Here is a 14,082-nt window from a genome sequence, read left to right as displayed (position 1 = left end):
CTCATAGTAAACTGCAGCAATGTCACTTGTTTCTCAATAGCATGTGGCTAGTTGGACAGCAACATATGTCTGCAGACAGAATTGCATCTTTATTCTAAAATAAAAAAAATCACAACCTGCACATATTTAGGGTAGGGTCCTAGGGTTACTGTTGGCAGAGTTTATCCTACAAATAATCAGTGCAACTTGGGATTCCTCAAAGCGCATGCAGTTTCCTTAGCTAGGAAGAAAGACATTGAGCACTTTTCTTAGCATTCAACCAAATGTGCTCATCTGCTATGTAAGTGTCAAATAAGACAAGCATCAGTTTAAAAAACACAACACTTTATTATAAAAATAGCAAAACATGTACATTATTAAAACTCTTGCGACTGAACATCTTTAGCTGGACTCTCGTCCCTGGGCGCCTTGGTCTTCTTCTTGGGGACAAGGATTGCATGGATGTTTGGGAGGACACCACCCTCTGAGATTATGACTCCTGCCAGCAGTGTGTTGAGCTCTTCGTCATTTTTCACTGCCAACAAGATGTGTCGTGGAGCAATGCGATGCTTCTGGTTGTCACGGCAAGCGTTTCCTGCCAACTCCAGGATTTCAGCACAGAGATACTCCATGACTGCTGCGAGGTACACTGCTGAACCATTGCCGATTCGTTTGGCATATTGGCCTTTCTTCAGCAGCCTGTGGATGCGGCCCACTGGGAAAGTGAGACCTGCTCTGGAAGACCGGGACACAGATTTTGGTTTGGACAGAGCTTTCTTTCCATGGCCAGACATCTTTAATCTGGAGTTGAGAGAAAAGTACACATATCCCCCTTCAACTAGAGATCCCTAACAAAGAGCTGCTGTCTAAAATTAAGGCCTACAGAATTGTTGAGTCATAAGGCTAAATGGCTTTCATAGTGACCTCTTGGAACGTTTAAACATTAGAGCCATCACCATCTTATAAAGCACAACATAACAAATGATACTCAAAACTCTTGCTGTAGAACAAAATCAAACATAAATAAACACTCACCAGTATTCTGCACTTCCTTCAAGTTGAGACAGGAGCTACACACTGAACCACAGACTACTGGTTTTATGTGAGTCAGCCAGTAATTGGTTGATTAATTACACCTGACTCCTCTGCTTCATGGATGTCCTTCAATTAAACCAGACAATGCTAACGCTCACACACTATACCAAACTAAAACCTTAAAAAAAAAATCTCTTCTAGCTTTAGATGTATGTTAGTGGTAGCAGAATTACCTAAACACACAAATATTTTTTTAATTAGTGGAACATTTAATTAAAAATCATTTATGGAAGTACAACCTCCTAATGAATCAAACTTTAGAGATCCCAAATGTGCTAGATTAGATTAATACACTTTAAGCAAGATTTGTTTGTGTAAAGTGAAGTGGTCTGTAACTAAGACCAAGAAGTAAAGTAAGAGCTGTTTCTTTCTTTTTTTACTCTAAATTAAGATCTAAAATCAACTGAAGGCTATAAGTCAAGATAGATGTAGGCCTGACACAATTATCATCTTTCCCACTTGTGCTGATAAAACTTCAACAGCAGATGGCAGCACAATCCTCAGATTTAAAACATGCTCATTGAGACCCTAGTGCACCTGATAGGATTTTATCAGTATAGTATAGATGTGAACAGCGCCAAACGTTGAAGTTTAAAACCAAAATGTCAGCTCTTGAACTTAGACTTAACTTGAACTGTGTCTTTGCTCAGAAAAATACTTCTCATCCCTCCGCTTCATTGCTTAGGATAGGTATTGACATGACGCCTACACTCCACACATACAAACACAGCCTTTATATTTACAGAGCAGTATATTTTAACCAAAGGCATATTGCATTTTCAATGGGCAGGCCATGTATTAGTGTATATCCGTTGGTACCAGTTTCAACAGCATATTTATGGATGACAACGATTTGGCTGTCTTGGCTGAAGATATGACAGCCTCTTTCGTGGCATCATATGTAATAGTGTCCTTTTGTGGGAAAACCAAGCATCTGCAACCCTTATAAATAAAAGTCAAAGAGACGTGATGGACCAATAGTTTTAAACTTGCGCTTAGTCGGGCCTAGTATATTATGTTAAGTGTGAAAACATCCATATACAAATCCTCTTATGTACTTTTGTTGTGTTCACTAAATACATTTAACTTTTGCATTTAGAGTAGGTGAATATAGCAGATTCTATGAAAAGTGGAAGCTTACCTAAAATGGCTTTATACATTAATAAAAAAACAATGCTGCATCCTACGCATACTAAGTGAGGACCATCCAATTAGGCTATACAGTTTGCAATGATGAGTCCTATAGGGTGCATTTGATATATATCGCAGTGCAGCATGGTAGAGTGGGTCAAGTTTGGCCAAAACAGTGGGACAGGCAAATCTATAAATTGTATCACTGTAGTCAAGCTGGGACAGGAATAAGCCAGAGACCAACCATTTACGGGAAGAAATTGAAAAACAACATTTAAGTCTGTAAAGGAAGCCAAGAGTGAATTTCAATTTCTTAGTTAGAACTTCAATGTGGTGTTTAAAGTTTAGATTTCTGTCCAACCAAAAGCCCAGATATTTGTATGTATCGACAAACTCAACGGAGCTACGTTACACATTATTACATCAAGGGTGTCCATGGAAAGGCTAGAGGACGCTGACTTGGGAGCATGAAAGCATTGCTTTGGTTTTCTTACTGTTCAATAGCAGTTTTGAATCAAGAAGTGCATACTGCAGCGTGATCAAATCTGATTTTAAATTAGAAACGGCCATATCCAGAGAAGGAGCACATGAGTATACAATAGTGTCATCAGCATACATATGATAACATTGCATCTGATTACAAATATTGTTTACATTTAATAAAAAGAGCAAGGCCCCCAAAATAGAGCCCTGTGGAACTCCCTTCTCCAAGGTGACAGGGTCAGAGACAGTACTACCCAACCTGAGGCATTGAGTACGGTCGGTTAGATAACTCTGAAACCAGCAAATGGCGTTATGACCGAAACGAGACACCAACATAATATTAGACATAATGTGGTGATCTACAGTGTCAAATGCTTTGGCTAGGTCAATAAACAATGCAACACCAACAGATTTTTTATCCAAAGCAGCCTTAATATCGTCTGTGACTTTCAGACTGGCAGTCACAGTGCTGTGCTTTGATCTGAATCCAGATTGCATAGGGTTAAGGATGTTGTGTGAATTTAAAAAAAGTTTTAGCTGAGTAGAAACTAGGGAATCAAGAATCTTTGATAACACAGAAAGATTTGAGATACAGTAGGACGATAGTTATTCAACTCAGTGGGATCACCAGCTTTTAAGAGGGGCGATACAAGAGCTTGCTTCCACACAGCTGGCAGTGTGTGAGTGGACAGGGAGAGATTACAAAGAAGAACCAGTAACTGGTTGTGCTATAATCTGAGCTGGCATTTTTAAAAAGAAAGGGTCGAGTCCGTCAGGCCCGGGCAGACTTTTTAGGATCAATTGAGTGCAAACCGTGTAAGACTTCAGAGACCGAGAAAGAAGCGAAATCAAAAACAGGGGAGTTCATCTCTTGACTATGGCTGTGAGTACGACCATGCAGAGAGTAATATTATTATTATATTATAATTATTATTATAAAATATGAATAAGACAAATACATCTGATTGACACAAGGCTCAATCCTGGGACCATTACTATTTTCGCTCTATATAAATGATTTACCATCTGTATGTCCTGACACAAACATCCAAGTGTATGCAGATGACACTGTAATATATGTACATGGAAGCAATATGACACAAGTGGCTAATGAACTGACAAACACCATGGTTCATGTAACAACTTGGTTGTAACAATGCTGTTTGCAACTAAATATTTGTAAAACAGTATGCATCTTCTTCACCAAAACAAAGTCCTCTTGTGTTGCGCCAGATGTTTTTGTATCAGGGGAGAGGCAACATACAAGTACCTTGGAGTCATGATTGATTCAACACTCAATTTCAAGGCTCAGGTTAAAAAAATATGTAATAGGGTCAAATTCAGTCTGTCAAATTTTAGGTTCACCAGAGATTACATGTCAATTGAGGCATCTCTGATGTACACAAACTCTATGGTTCTCTCACACATCACCTACTGTTTAACTACCTGGTCACATGCCAGTACAACAACATTAAAACCACTGGAGTATAAACAAACACTCAAAATACTGGACACCGGTTTTTTCGCATCACTGCCCAATACTCAAAAAATACAACTTGCTAAGCTGGGTGGGAAAACCTCATTAAACATGCAAATGCTTGCCTTTTCTACAAGATTGTCAACGGCCTTACCTCACCTCCTCTTAGACAGTTTATTAACATACGCACAACTGCAACTAGGGTAACAAGAGGTGCAGCGAGAGGAGATTGCATTATTCCACTCAGAAAAAGTTCTTTCAGTCAGTCTTCATTTTCTGTTAAAGCTGCTCAGCAATGGAACTCAATCCCACCTCCAATTAGAGACCAGACCACATTCAGGTGATTTCAATCAAAACTCAAAATATGGTTAGTGAGGAATCAGCTCTGCCAACACTGACCCAATCTTCTGCTCCTTACAACCCACTGCCTGTGTTTTAACATGTTCTTTTGTTTTGTTTTAATGTTCTGTATTTTAAATTGTTTTATTTAAGTATCCCAGTAATGTCTGTTGCATGTTTTGAATGTATTGTATTTACTTGTTTAAAATGAAATGTGTTTTAGGTTGACTTTTAAAATCTGTCCAGGGACTACAGATGAAAAATAGCCTCTTGGCTAACTCTGGCATATTTACAGAAATGTTCATTAATGTGCACTGTCCCTGTTAAATAAATGAATGAATAAATGAATGAATAAATAAATAAATAAATAAATGACTTTTCTCATCAAAACTGTGACCAGCCTTTTTGAAGTGAGCATTAAAGGCGTTAGACATATCATTTGTATCTGAAATAAAAGAATCACTGACCGTATTCTTTGAGACTAATTCAATGCCATACTGTAGCTTGGGCAGTTTGTCTATATTGTTTTTTACTGAAATTACTTATTCTTAATGAAGGTGCACTTATAAACCACCCTTAGTGGTGTCATGATCCTTCACTTTATGATTAGGTGCTTGACAGTCTCTGTCTTTCTGAGCGCCTGATGTGCTTACTAACTAACTTCATGATGACTCATCAAATCATTATTAAGTGTTTCATTACACCCACAGATCACAGAGAGATAAACAGACATTAATTCCTGTGTAAAGGTCTCAAAGGTAAATAATGCAACAAGTCCTCCAACTCATACGACCAAATAGGTCGATTGTTCAAGCCCTTATTACGTCCTATAATCACGTTTTAAAGTTTTCGACCTCTAGTACTCCCGTTGAATGCTAACGCTACGCAGGGTCGTATATTCACAAATAACCCTCTCTGGAAAATACAACATTTTAGGATAGTTTGGCCATTAAATGCTTTTTGATTAGATTTCTAGCGAGAAGTGTATATTGTACTTTCAGAATCCACGTCCAGTGGATGTGTAGGATCTATAGTTTGATAGATATTACGAAGATGATTTGAGATCTCGCCAGGAGAATGTGTATATGCGGCAGCCTCCATGTAAAGTTAGCGTCAACACTCACGGGGTGAAAACAGTATTTCCGGTCTCGAAGTTTTCATAATTAAACCGTATTCCCCCCACTGTCAAATGATTTTAAAGCTATATCTGCAGTACTCATCCACTAAAATCTGTTTATCCTTGTTAATTACACAACATTAATTGGTTTAAATTGTGTACAATGCTTGTATTTTTCCCATTGGTTTTTCTTTTTCCATTCTGAGAGACACATTTCTTTTTTCAGAGGTTTTGATAAAACATCGAACTTGAAGCTTGGTGATTGGATGTTTTAGCCGCAATGCATGTTGGTATATGGTGTTTATGCGATATTTATCCGAAACCCCATGCATAAACAAGAAAACAGCATTACATTAGCAGTCTCTAATGTAGTGACCACAATGCATGAAAGGCTTCTTTTTAAAAAAAAAAACGTTGTTACTGAAAAGCACCAGAAAAGCACAAGCACAGATCTTGAACCCTTGGTGATTCTAGGAATATTTAATATTGTGTTTTCTATTTAACTTATTGTACTATGATTATTTTTGTAATCATGCATGGTATTTTTTTTATTAACCTTTTTTTTTTAATCTCACGTACCCCCTTCAGTACCCCAACGTACCCCCAGGGGTCCGCGTACCCCCATTTGAGAATCACTGAACTAGACTACTGGTTTTTTAACCTGCACCGCCTAGTGGTTAAAGCACGTTATTGAATTTAGTTGTTGAATAAGTTATATTTGATGAAAACATTTAGATTAAAATGTTACGGTGAGTGAAGCAAGCAGGACCCAAATGCAGATAACACTAAAAAATGCCTTTATTTCAAGGATAAATAAAAATAAATTGGACAAAACAGAACTCTCACCGGTGAACTCATTCACAAACAAAACTAGGTCCACCAGGGTGGGTGGAGGGGGTCTGGAGGACGGGTTTTTGGGCTGACAGCCCAGGAGCACAGCGGAGGACCCGGAAGGGATCTCGGGCGGACGGCCCGGGGGCAAGTCAGAAGCCGAGAAGGGGGACTCGGGCGGACGGCCCGGGGTCAAGGCAGAGTCCAAGGTGGGGGACTCGGGCGGACGGCCCGGGGGCAAGGCAGAGTCCAAGATGGGGGTCTCGGGCGGACGGCCCGGGGGCAAGGCAGAGTCCATGGTGGGGCGAAGGCCACAGCGGGCAAACTCAGGGGGCCGAGCATGAGGGCGAAGGCAGTGGCAGGAAGAGTCAGGGGGCCGGGCCCGAGGGCGAGGACCGCGGCAGGAAGAGTCAGGGGGCCGGGCTCGAGGGTGAAGACCGCGGCTCTCAGGGGGCCGGGCTTGAGGGCGAAGACCGCGGCTCTCAGGGGACCGGGCTCGAGGGCGAAGACCGCGGTTCTCAGGGGGCCGGGCTCGAGGACGAAGACCAGACAGCTCCAGAGGCCAGGCAGGACCCGGTGTCGGCCGGACAGGAACCGGAGCCGGTGGGACAGGCTTCGGCAGGATCCCCCATGGAAGAGGACCAGGAGTTGGCAGGACCCCGGCGAGACAGGTGACGGCGGGACCTCCAACCGAACAAGACATGGGATTGGCAGGACTCTCAGCGGGTCCTCCAACGGAACAGGACATAGGGTTGGCAGGACCTCCGGCCGAAGAGTAGTCGGCGGGACCCCCAACGGCACAGGACACAGGGTTCGCAGGGCCCACCGGCAGAAGAGTAGTCGGCGGGACCCCCAACGGGACAGGACATAGGGTTGGCAGGACCCCCGGCAGGAGAGTAGTCGGCGGGACCTCCAACGGCACAGGACATGGAGCTGGCAGGACCCCCAGCGGAACCTCCAACGGCACAGGACATAGGGTTGGCAGGACCCCCGGCAGAGGAGTAGTTGGCGGGACCTCCAACGGGACAGGACATGGAGTTGGCAGGACCCCCAGCGGAACCTCCAACGGACCAGGACATTGGGTAGGGACTTGAGACGTGACTCGAGAGGAGACTCGAGAGGGGGACCACAGGGGAACAATAGAGGGGACTCGAGAGGTGACTCGAGAGGGAACTTGAGAAAAACTGGCGAGGGGACTCGAGAGGGAACTGGAGGGGTGACTTGAGAGGGGACTCGAGAGGTGACTGGAGAGGGAACTCGAGAGGAGACTCAAGAGGGAACTTCAGAGGGGACTCGAGAGGGAGCTGGAGATGTGGCTTGAGAGGGGACTTGAGAAGGAACTTGAGACGGTCGGTTCGCCAACAGAACACGGGAGGCTGGAGTCGGCCGGAATGCCGACAGGACACAGGGAGCTGGCGTCGGCCGGTACGCCGACAGGACACGGGGAGCTGGCGTCGGCTGGAGACGAGGGGCTGGATTCGAAACCATGGCTGCTGGGGCCAGGACTGAGGCTGGAACCATGGCTGCTGGGGCCACAACTGGGCCTGGAACCATGGCTGCCGGGGCCAGAACTGGGGCTGGAGCCATGGCCAGAACTGGGGCCGGAACCATGGCTGCCAGAACTGGGGCTGGAGCCATAGCTGCTGGGGCCGGAACTGGGGCCAGAACCATGGCTGCTGGGGCCAGAACTGGGGCCCAAAGCATGGCTTCTGGGGCTAGGGCTGCTAGCCTGGACCTGCGATTCCTTCTCTTAGGAGCCTTTTGGAGGCTCCGTGGACCTCCAAAAGCCAGACGAGTTCCAGAGACCGGCTCCTGGACAGGAGCAGGAACTGGGGAAGAAGCAGAGGTTGACTCCAGATGGAACACACCGAGGCGTATGGTGTCAGGTTGGGAATTGGGAGGCAGGGAGCTAGCATGCCTGGGGCTAGCAGGCCGGGAATCACACACCGAGAGGAAGTCCAAAATCCAGCCAGGTAAGAATTTAACTAAACCTGGTTTCTCCATAGCCCTCTGGTGCGCCTCAGCCAGAGCAGCCTCCTCGCTGCTGAACTCAGGATGCTCCCCTCCATCGATCAGAGCAGTAAGCCAGAGAAAAGGAAAAATTCAATAATTCCTGCTCAAATGGATCTGCTGGGCCCATCCTTGGTTGGTTCGTACTGTTACGGTGAGTGAAGCAAGCAGGACCCAAATGCAGATAACGCAGAAAAATGCCTTTATTTCAAGGATAAATAAAAATAACTTGAACAAAACAGAACTCTCACCGGTGAACTCATTTACAAACAAAAGACGAACCAACACTGAACACAGGACGAGACCAGACTAAATACAGGGAGGGGTAATCACAAGACGAGAAACAGCCGGGCAGTGGAGGACAAACACAAGGGCCACAGGTGAACACAATCAGACAATTAGACACACCAGGGAAACTAACGACAGGGGGAAAACACAGGAAGAAGGACCAGACTATACACAAGGAGGAAAATATCCATAACCAGACATACAAAACTACAAACGTGACAAATCATAAGAATCCTGACATTGAAGAGTAGCCTACATACAAAATAGGGGGAAAGTAGAAGGTCAATGATAGAAATATAGAATAGAAAAAATCAAGAAGATACTGTAGTGATCTCTACAATAAAACAGCTAGTGGAGGACGTCCAAAGATATTAACAGAAGGATGTGCAAAACAGACAAACTAATAAGGCTTTATTTAAACATTAAAGAATACTTTAAGTTAAGGTCTTCTTTTGAATAATAACACAACTTTGGGGGTATCAACAGATACATATTAAGTCTGACAAAGTACTTAACGTCTAATATATTGCATAGTTTATTTTGGCACTTGACAATCACCTTCCCTGAATTTTGCTCAGGTGTAACTAAAGTCTGATTTAAGGGTTGTTTATATTTCACATCATTAATCAGAATCTGCAAAGTAACTAAACTAAATGTAGTGGAGTAAAAATACCAGGTTAACCTCTGACCCGTCCGAGTCCAGTTCTGGATAGTCTGCCGTGGTTCCATTCCATTTCAAAGAGCTGTTTGACGCTCTGCGTAACCTTGTCGCACTGTCACGCCAACATCCAATCACAGAGCTTCAGGACTAATCACAGGGTTTGTAAAGCAAAGCGGATGTTGTAGTCCCAAACGATAGTTGAGGATTCTGGGTAGTGTAGTGTCTTCGGAAACTCTGTAGTGTCTAAACTCCGAAAAAACTATTTGTTTCTCCGAATCGAAGGTTAAAAGCACAAAAGCATTGTACACAAATTAAACCAATCAATATTGTGTAATTAACAAGGATAAACTGATTTTTATTAGTGGATGAGTAATGCAGATATCACTGTGTAATCATTTGACAGTGAGGGGAATACTTCCGGTTTTATTATGGGAACTTTGAGACCGGAAATACTGTTTTCACCCCGTGAGGGTTGACGCAAACTTTACATGGACGCTGCGTAAAGACGTACACGTTCTCCTGGCGAGACCTCATATCATCTTCGTAATATCTATCAAACTATAGATCCTACACATCCACTGGACGTAGATTCTAAACCTACAATATACACTTCTCGCTAGAAATCTAATTAAAAAGCATTTTAATGGCCAAACTATTCCACAATTTAGGATTTTCCAGAGAGGGTTATTTGCAGTACTCAAGTTGTAAAAAAAAATCAGGGGGGATGGTGGATTTTATCACATGGGGACATAATTTATGCTGATAACCCGCCGAGGGTGGGAGACCAACCAGCATAAAGATAATTATTATACTCCTAAAACAGCATGCATGTTATGGATGTTCAGATACTCCTGTTAATTAAACACTTCATACAAAATTTGAGGAAAAAAATAAGAAAAATATTGATCCGTCATCATTTTATTGCAGTTCAAATACAAATATGTTATGTTAACATTCCCAATGTTATTTTTTTTAACAGAGCATTAAGTGCAAATTGAAATTGTTTACAAAATATGAAAATATATTAAAAGATTATACAGATAATACAAAATAGGACCAATGTTGTCAATGGCTGCCTCCACTCTCCCCCATCTCATAGAAGTTTCCAAAGATTTTCATAATCATGTTTTTTGGTCTACATTTTTCTGGCATGCTGGGTAATCTGTGACGTTTCACTCTCTCAAAAGTTGGGCCATTTTATCATCATGCACTAATGAGCAGCTCTCATAGGAATGAATGAGGCCCTGCCTCCCACGCTGTATCCAGTTCTTATTATACATCCATGGCTCCTCCTCGCCCACAGTATTTTACTCAAAATGCGCAAAATTAATGTTGAAATAGCAGTAATACCAGTGCCACGTTCATTGATAAAATTACATAAGTGATGGAAAGGGGGAATGGCAGTTTTAGAATGGGGATGATTTTGACCGTTTTTATTTCAGGGGGGATGCCATCCCCCCTCATCCCCCCTCAACTCGAGTACTGGTTATTTGTGAATAAACGACCCTCCGGAGCGTTTGCAATCAACGGGAGCATGTTGTTTCTTAAACGACCACTAGAGGTGCTACACTTTAAAACGTGACTATGGGTCGTAATAAGCTGCTGAACAATCGACCTATTTGGTCGTTTTTTGTAGGAGGACAGGCCAAACTTGGTATGGCCTGTGTTTATATTTAAAGGGTAATTATTGGGCTGGTATTTCATATTAGAGTTGAAACACTGTTTAAACTAAGCAATATAGTTAATTATTGATCTTGGAAATAAGAGTTTAACACACCAATCCTGAATCAGGCTCAACTAAATGGCTTTTTCAATCGTAGTACATCAAGGTCAGCTGTTAATATTTCATCCATAGATGTTTTATTTGCACCTTCACATAATGCATATCACACTATTCAGCTTAATATAGCTTAACTTAACTTGCCTTTCCATCCATCCATCCTATCTGAAATATCTATCTGAAAATGAGGACCATGTTCTACAGTTAAAAGAAAAGGCTATGTGTATACATTAAGTGGAAATTAAACTGTTGAATTAAATCGAAAGAGGGCGTTAATGTTATTTGATGAGGTTAATGTCAATTTTAGAGCATGGGTTTAAAACACTTATTTCTGATCAGAGAACCAAGACCGATTGTTAGTACAAGTGATATTTATTTATTTGTATTTGTTTTAGATACACTGTCATTTATATGATATGACACTGTAGACATTAGTAAATCAATCAGGACATTTCAACAATGCTCCTAAGTACTTCAGTTTCACACTTGAAATGAGAAGCATTGATAAAGCTGAGCTAAAATTGTATAGTTTAACATCACACTGGAATCACCCTCATTGTTCTTTCAACATGTTTCCTCAGTTTTTTTTATGATCTAAGCAATGACTGGCGTCTCTGACATTGTCAATATCCTCATTGCCAAATTTGGAGGCAACCAGATGTGTCCTTTCTTCAGCCTTCTCACTCATGTGCCGACAGTGAGAGATTGAGGGGAGACAAAGACAGACATTTTGACTGTTAGGATTAACTTTAAAACATGGCAAAGAGCCAATCGCAGAGCAGCGGGAAGACAAATTAAGTGGGGACCTTCCCAACAGCTTGTCCTTGGACAGATTGGATGTGATTCTGTTCAACCTCACAACACCCTCACGACACAGGGAGGAAAGGACGGGACTCACAAATGGTCATGGAGCAGTTCCTAATGAATAGCTCTGCAGGCTGACTTTCAAATGTTAAGTATAAAGCCAGTGCACACATTGAGCTGCTTCCTAAAACAATTTATTTGCACTCATTGGAGACTAGATCAGCGCATAAGCTCCTTTTTCATCATGTGAGTTGTCATCATTGAAACAAGCCATTTGTTTTTTCGTGCAATTCTCCTGAGAGCTTTCGTCTGGATAAAGGCTGAAGGCCCTCTGTATTTATTAGCAACAGTAGCTACTAACACTGAAGTTTGCAGTCTGCTGCCGAGTGAGGAAAGGAGATGAAAGGGAGAGCCGAGGAAGTCAAGAAATTATCCAAACATGCGATTACACTTTTTTGAGATTGAAGGCAAAACCAGACATAAAAGCCCCAACAACATTTCTTTTATGTCTGCTAACCCACTATGATTTAAATTAGATAGTTTATCTCTCCCCGATATGCCATTTTTCACCAAATTGACTGCTGCATTTACAGATAGGTCTTAGCACCAGACAGGTGGACAAGTAAACAGTGAAAGCAGCCTCATGCGCTTTTAAGCTGACACACAGAGGCCTCTTTTTCTCTTTTCCCTGAGCAGTAATACATCTGTAGATGTGGCTTTTAGGAGGATTGTGCTGTTACTTTGACTACTAGTTTTTCCCCTTTTGTCAGCTTTATGGATATGTCAGTGGCGGACTAGAAGAGATTATTCTTGAATTTCTGAAAGCAATTGATCTACATGAAACAAACTCAAAGGTCAATGAATTTGTGTACGTGCACAGATACTTGTACAATATTGGCATGCTTTCACATGGAAATAAAATTGTTCATATTTGACTATACTTGCATGTTTTAAGGGCAGTAGTGCAAAATCTCCAGAACATATTTAATGCAACTTTTCATCTCTTTCAATCTATTCATCATCAACCACTTTTTCCTCATTCACTAGTTCCCAGATGACAGTGACAGTAGCCTCATGAAGTGCCTTTTGCAAGTGAAAGGTGTTAAATATGGCCCCTCTTGTCATTTGAAGTCAATAAAGGGACAATTAATGTGAGGTGTTCAACCAGTAATTGGTAAGTGAGTCATTCTCTGAGTGCATCTACTTTAATTATGAAACCATATAGACAAGCACCATGCAGCAGGGTCTCAGGATCCTCAGGTGCTTAAATCTTTCACCACCTGAAAAAAATGCCTGCGAAGCTGTGATAGTTTTTCCATAATTTCCTCTGAAACAGCTTTTGCTCAGTCTCATTAAATAAAGCAGAAACTGGTTTAAGAAACAGAAGCAGTGTGTTCATGCGTCTCATGTGTAATTTCTCATTCTTATGAACATCTTAATGCTCCCAAGATGCTTTCAAAGGAATAGTTTAACAATTGTGTAAGAACTCTGGTTTGTTTGTTGTTTGTTTGTCTTGCCGAGAGTTAGACGAAAGGACTGATGCCACTCTCATCTTTGTCCATTCAATATACAGCTAGAAACAGAGGAATTCTGGCAAGTGATGTGTTTTTTGGACAGGTTAATCTGAATGTTGACATTTTTGTTTTGTTATTGTAATTGCTCCTCCGTTCCATTCTAGCCATTCGGATATTCCTGTCTGGCATGTTACCTGTGTAAGCGATAAGTCCGGGTCCTGTGCAAACATTTATTCTAAAGCTCAGGTAAAGCTAATATGAGGATTCAGGAGTTAACCAATTAAAATTCCAATGTTAGGCTTTTATATAAAATAAAATGAATTCCTGCTTCCTCCAACGTGTCAGAAAGCTACTCAACATAATTGTCTAGATTTGAATTCTCCTAAAAGACTGCTGACGCTCCATGTAGTTTGGTCATTCTGCTATGGTGAAGTAATAACATTACCTCCTGTGCATACTATTTCTGGAAATTGTGAACTTTTTTATTCTTTCCGGCCCTTCCTCTCTTGTACCATTCTCCTCTCCACCTTCCTCATCTTTTGCATCATCCTACGCATCTTTTATCCAATCCAG

At 41.9% G+C, this 14,082-nt stretch overlaps 1 protein-coding gene across 1 annotated transcript; it reads right to left on the bottom strand.

The window, feature by feature from the left end:
• Positions 1-326: 326 nt before the first annotated feature.
• On the bottom strand, positions 327-1,042 carry LOC117552212 (late histone H2A.2.2-like). The gene is made up of 2 exons (XM_034225543.1): positions 1,015-1,042; positions 327-780 (listed from the first exon to the last, which is right to left on the bottom strand). The coding sequence occupies exon 2, from the start codon at positions 771-773 to the stop codon at positions 357-359; it is 417 nt and encodes a 138-aa protein (XP_034081434.1). The 5' UTR covers positions 774-780; positions 1,015-1,042; the 3' UTR covers positions 327-356.
• Positions 1,043-14,082: the final 13,040 nt, after the last annotated feature.

This window comes from Gymnodraco acuticeps, unplaced genomic scaffold (assembly GCF_902827175.1).
Source record: "Gymnodraco acuticeps unplaced genomic scaffold, fGymAcu1.1, whole genome shotgun sequence".
In the NCBI taxonomy this organism is placed as follows: domain Eukaryota; kingdom Metazoa; phylum Chordata; class Actinopteri; order Perciformes; family Bathydraconidae; genus Gymnodraco; species Gymnodraco acuticeps.
This window is presented reverse-complemented; position numbering and strand designations above follow the sequence as displayed.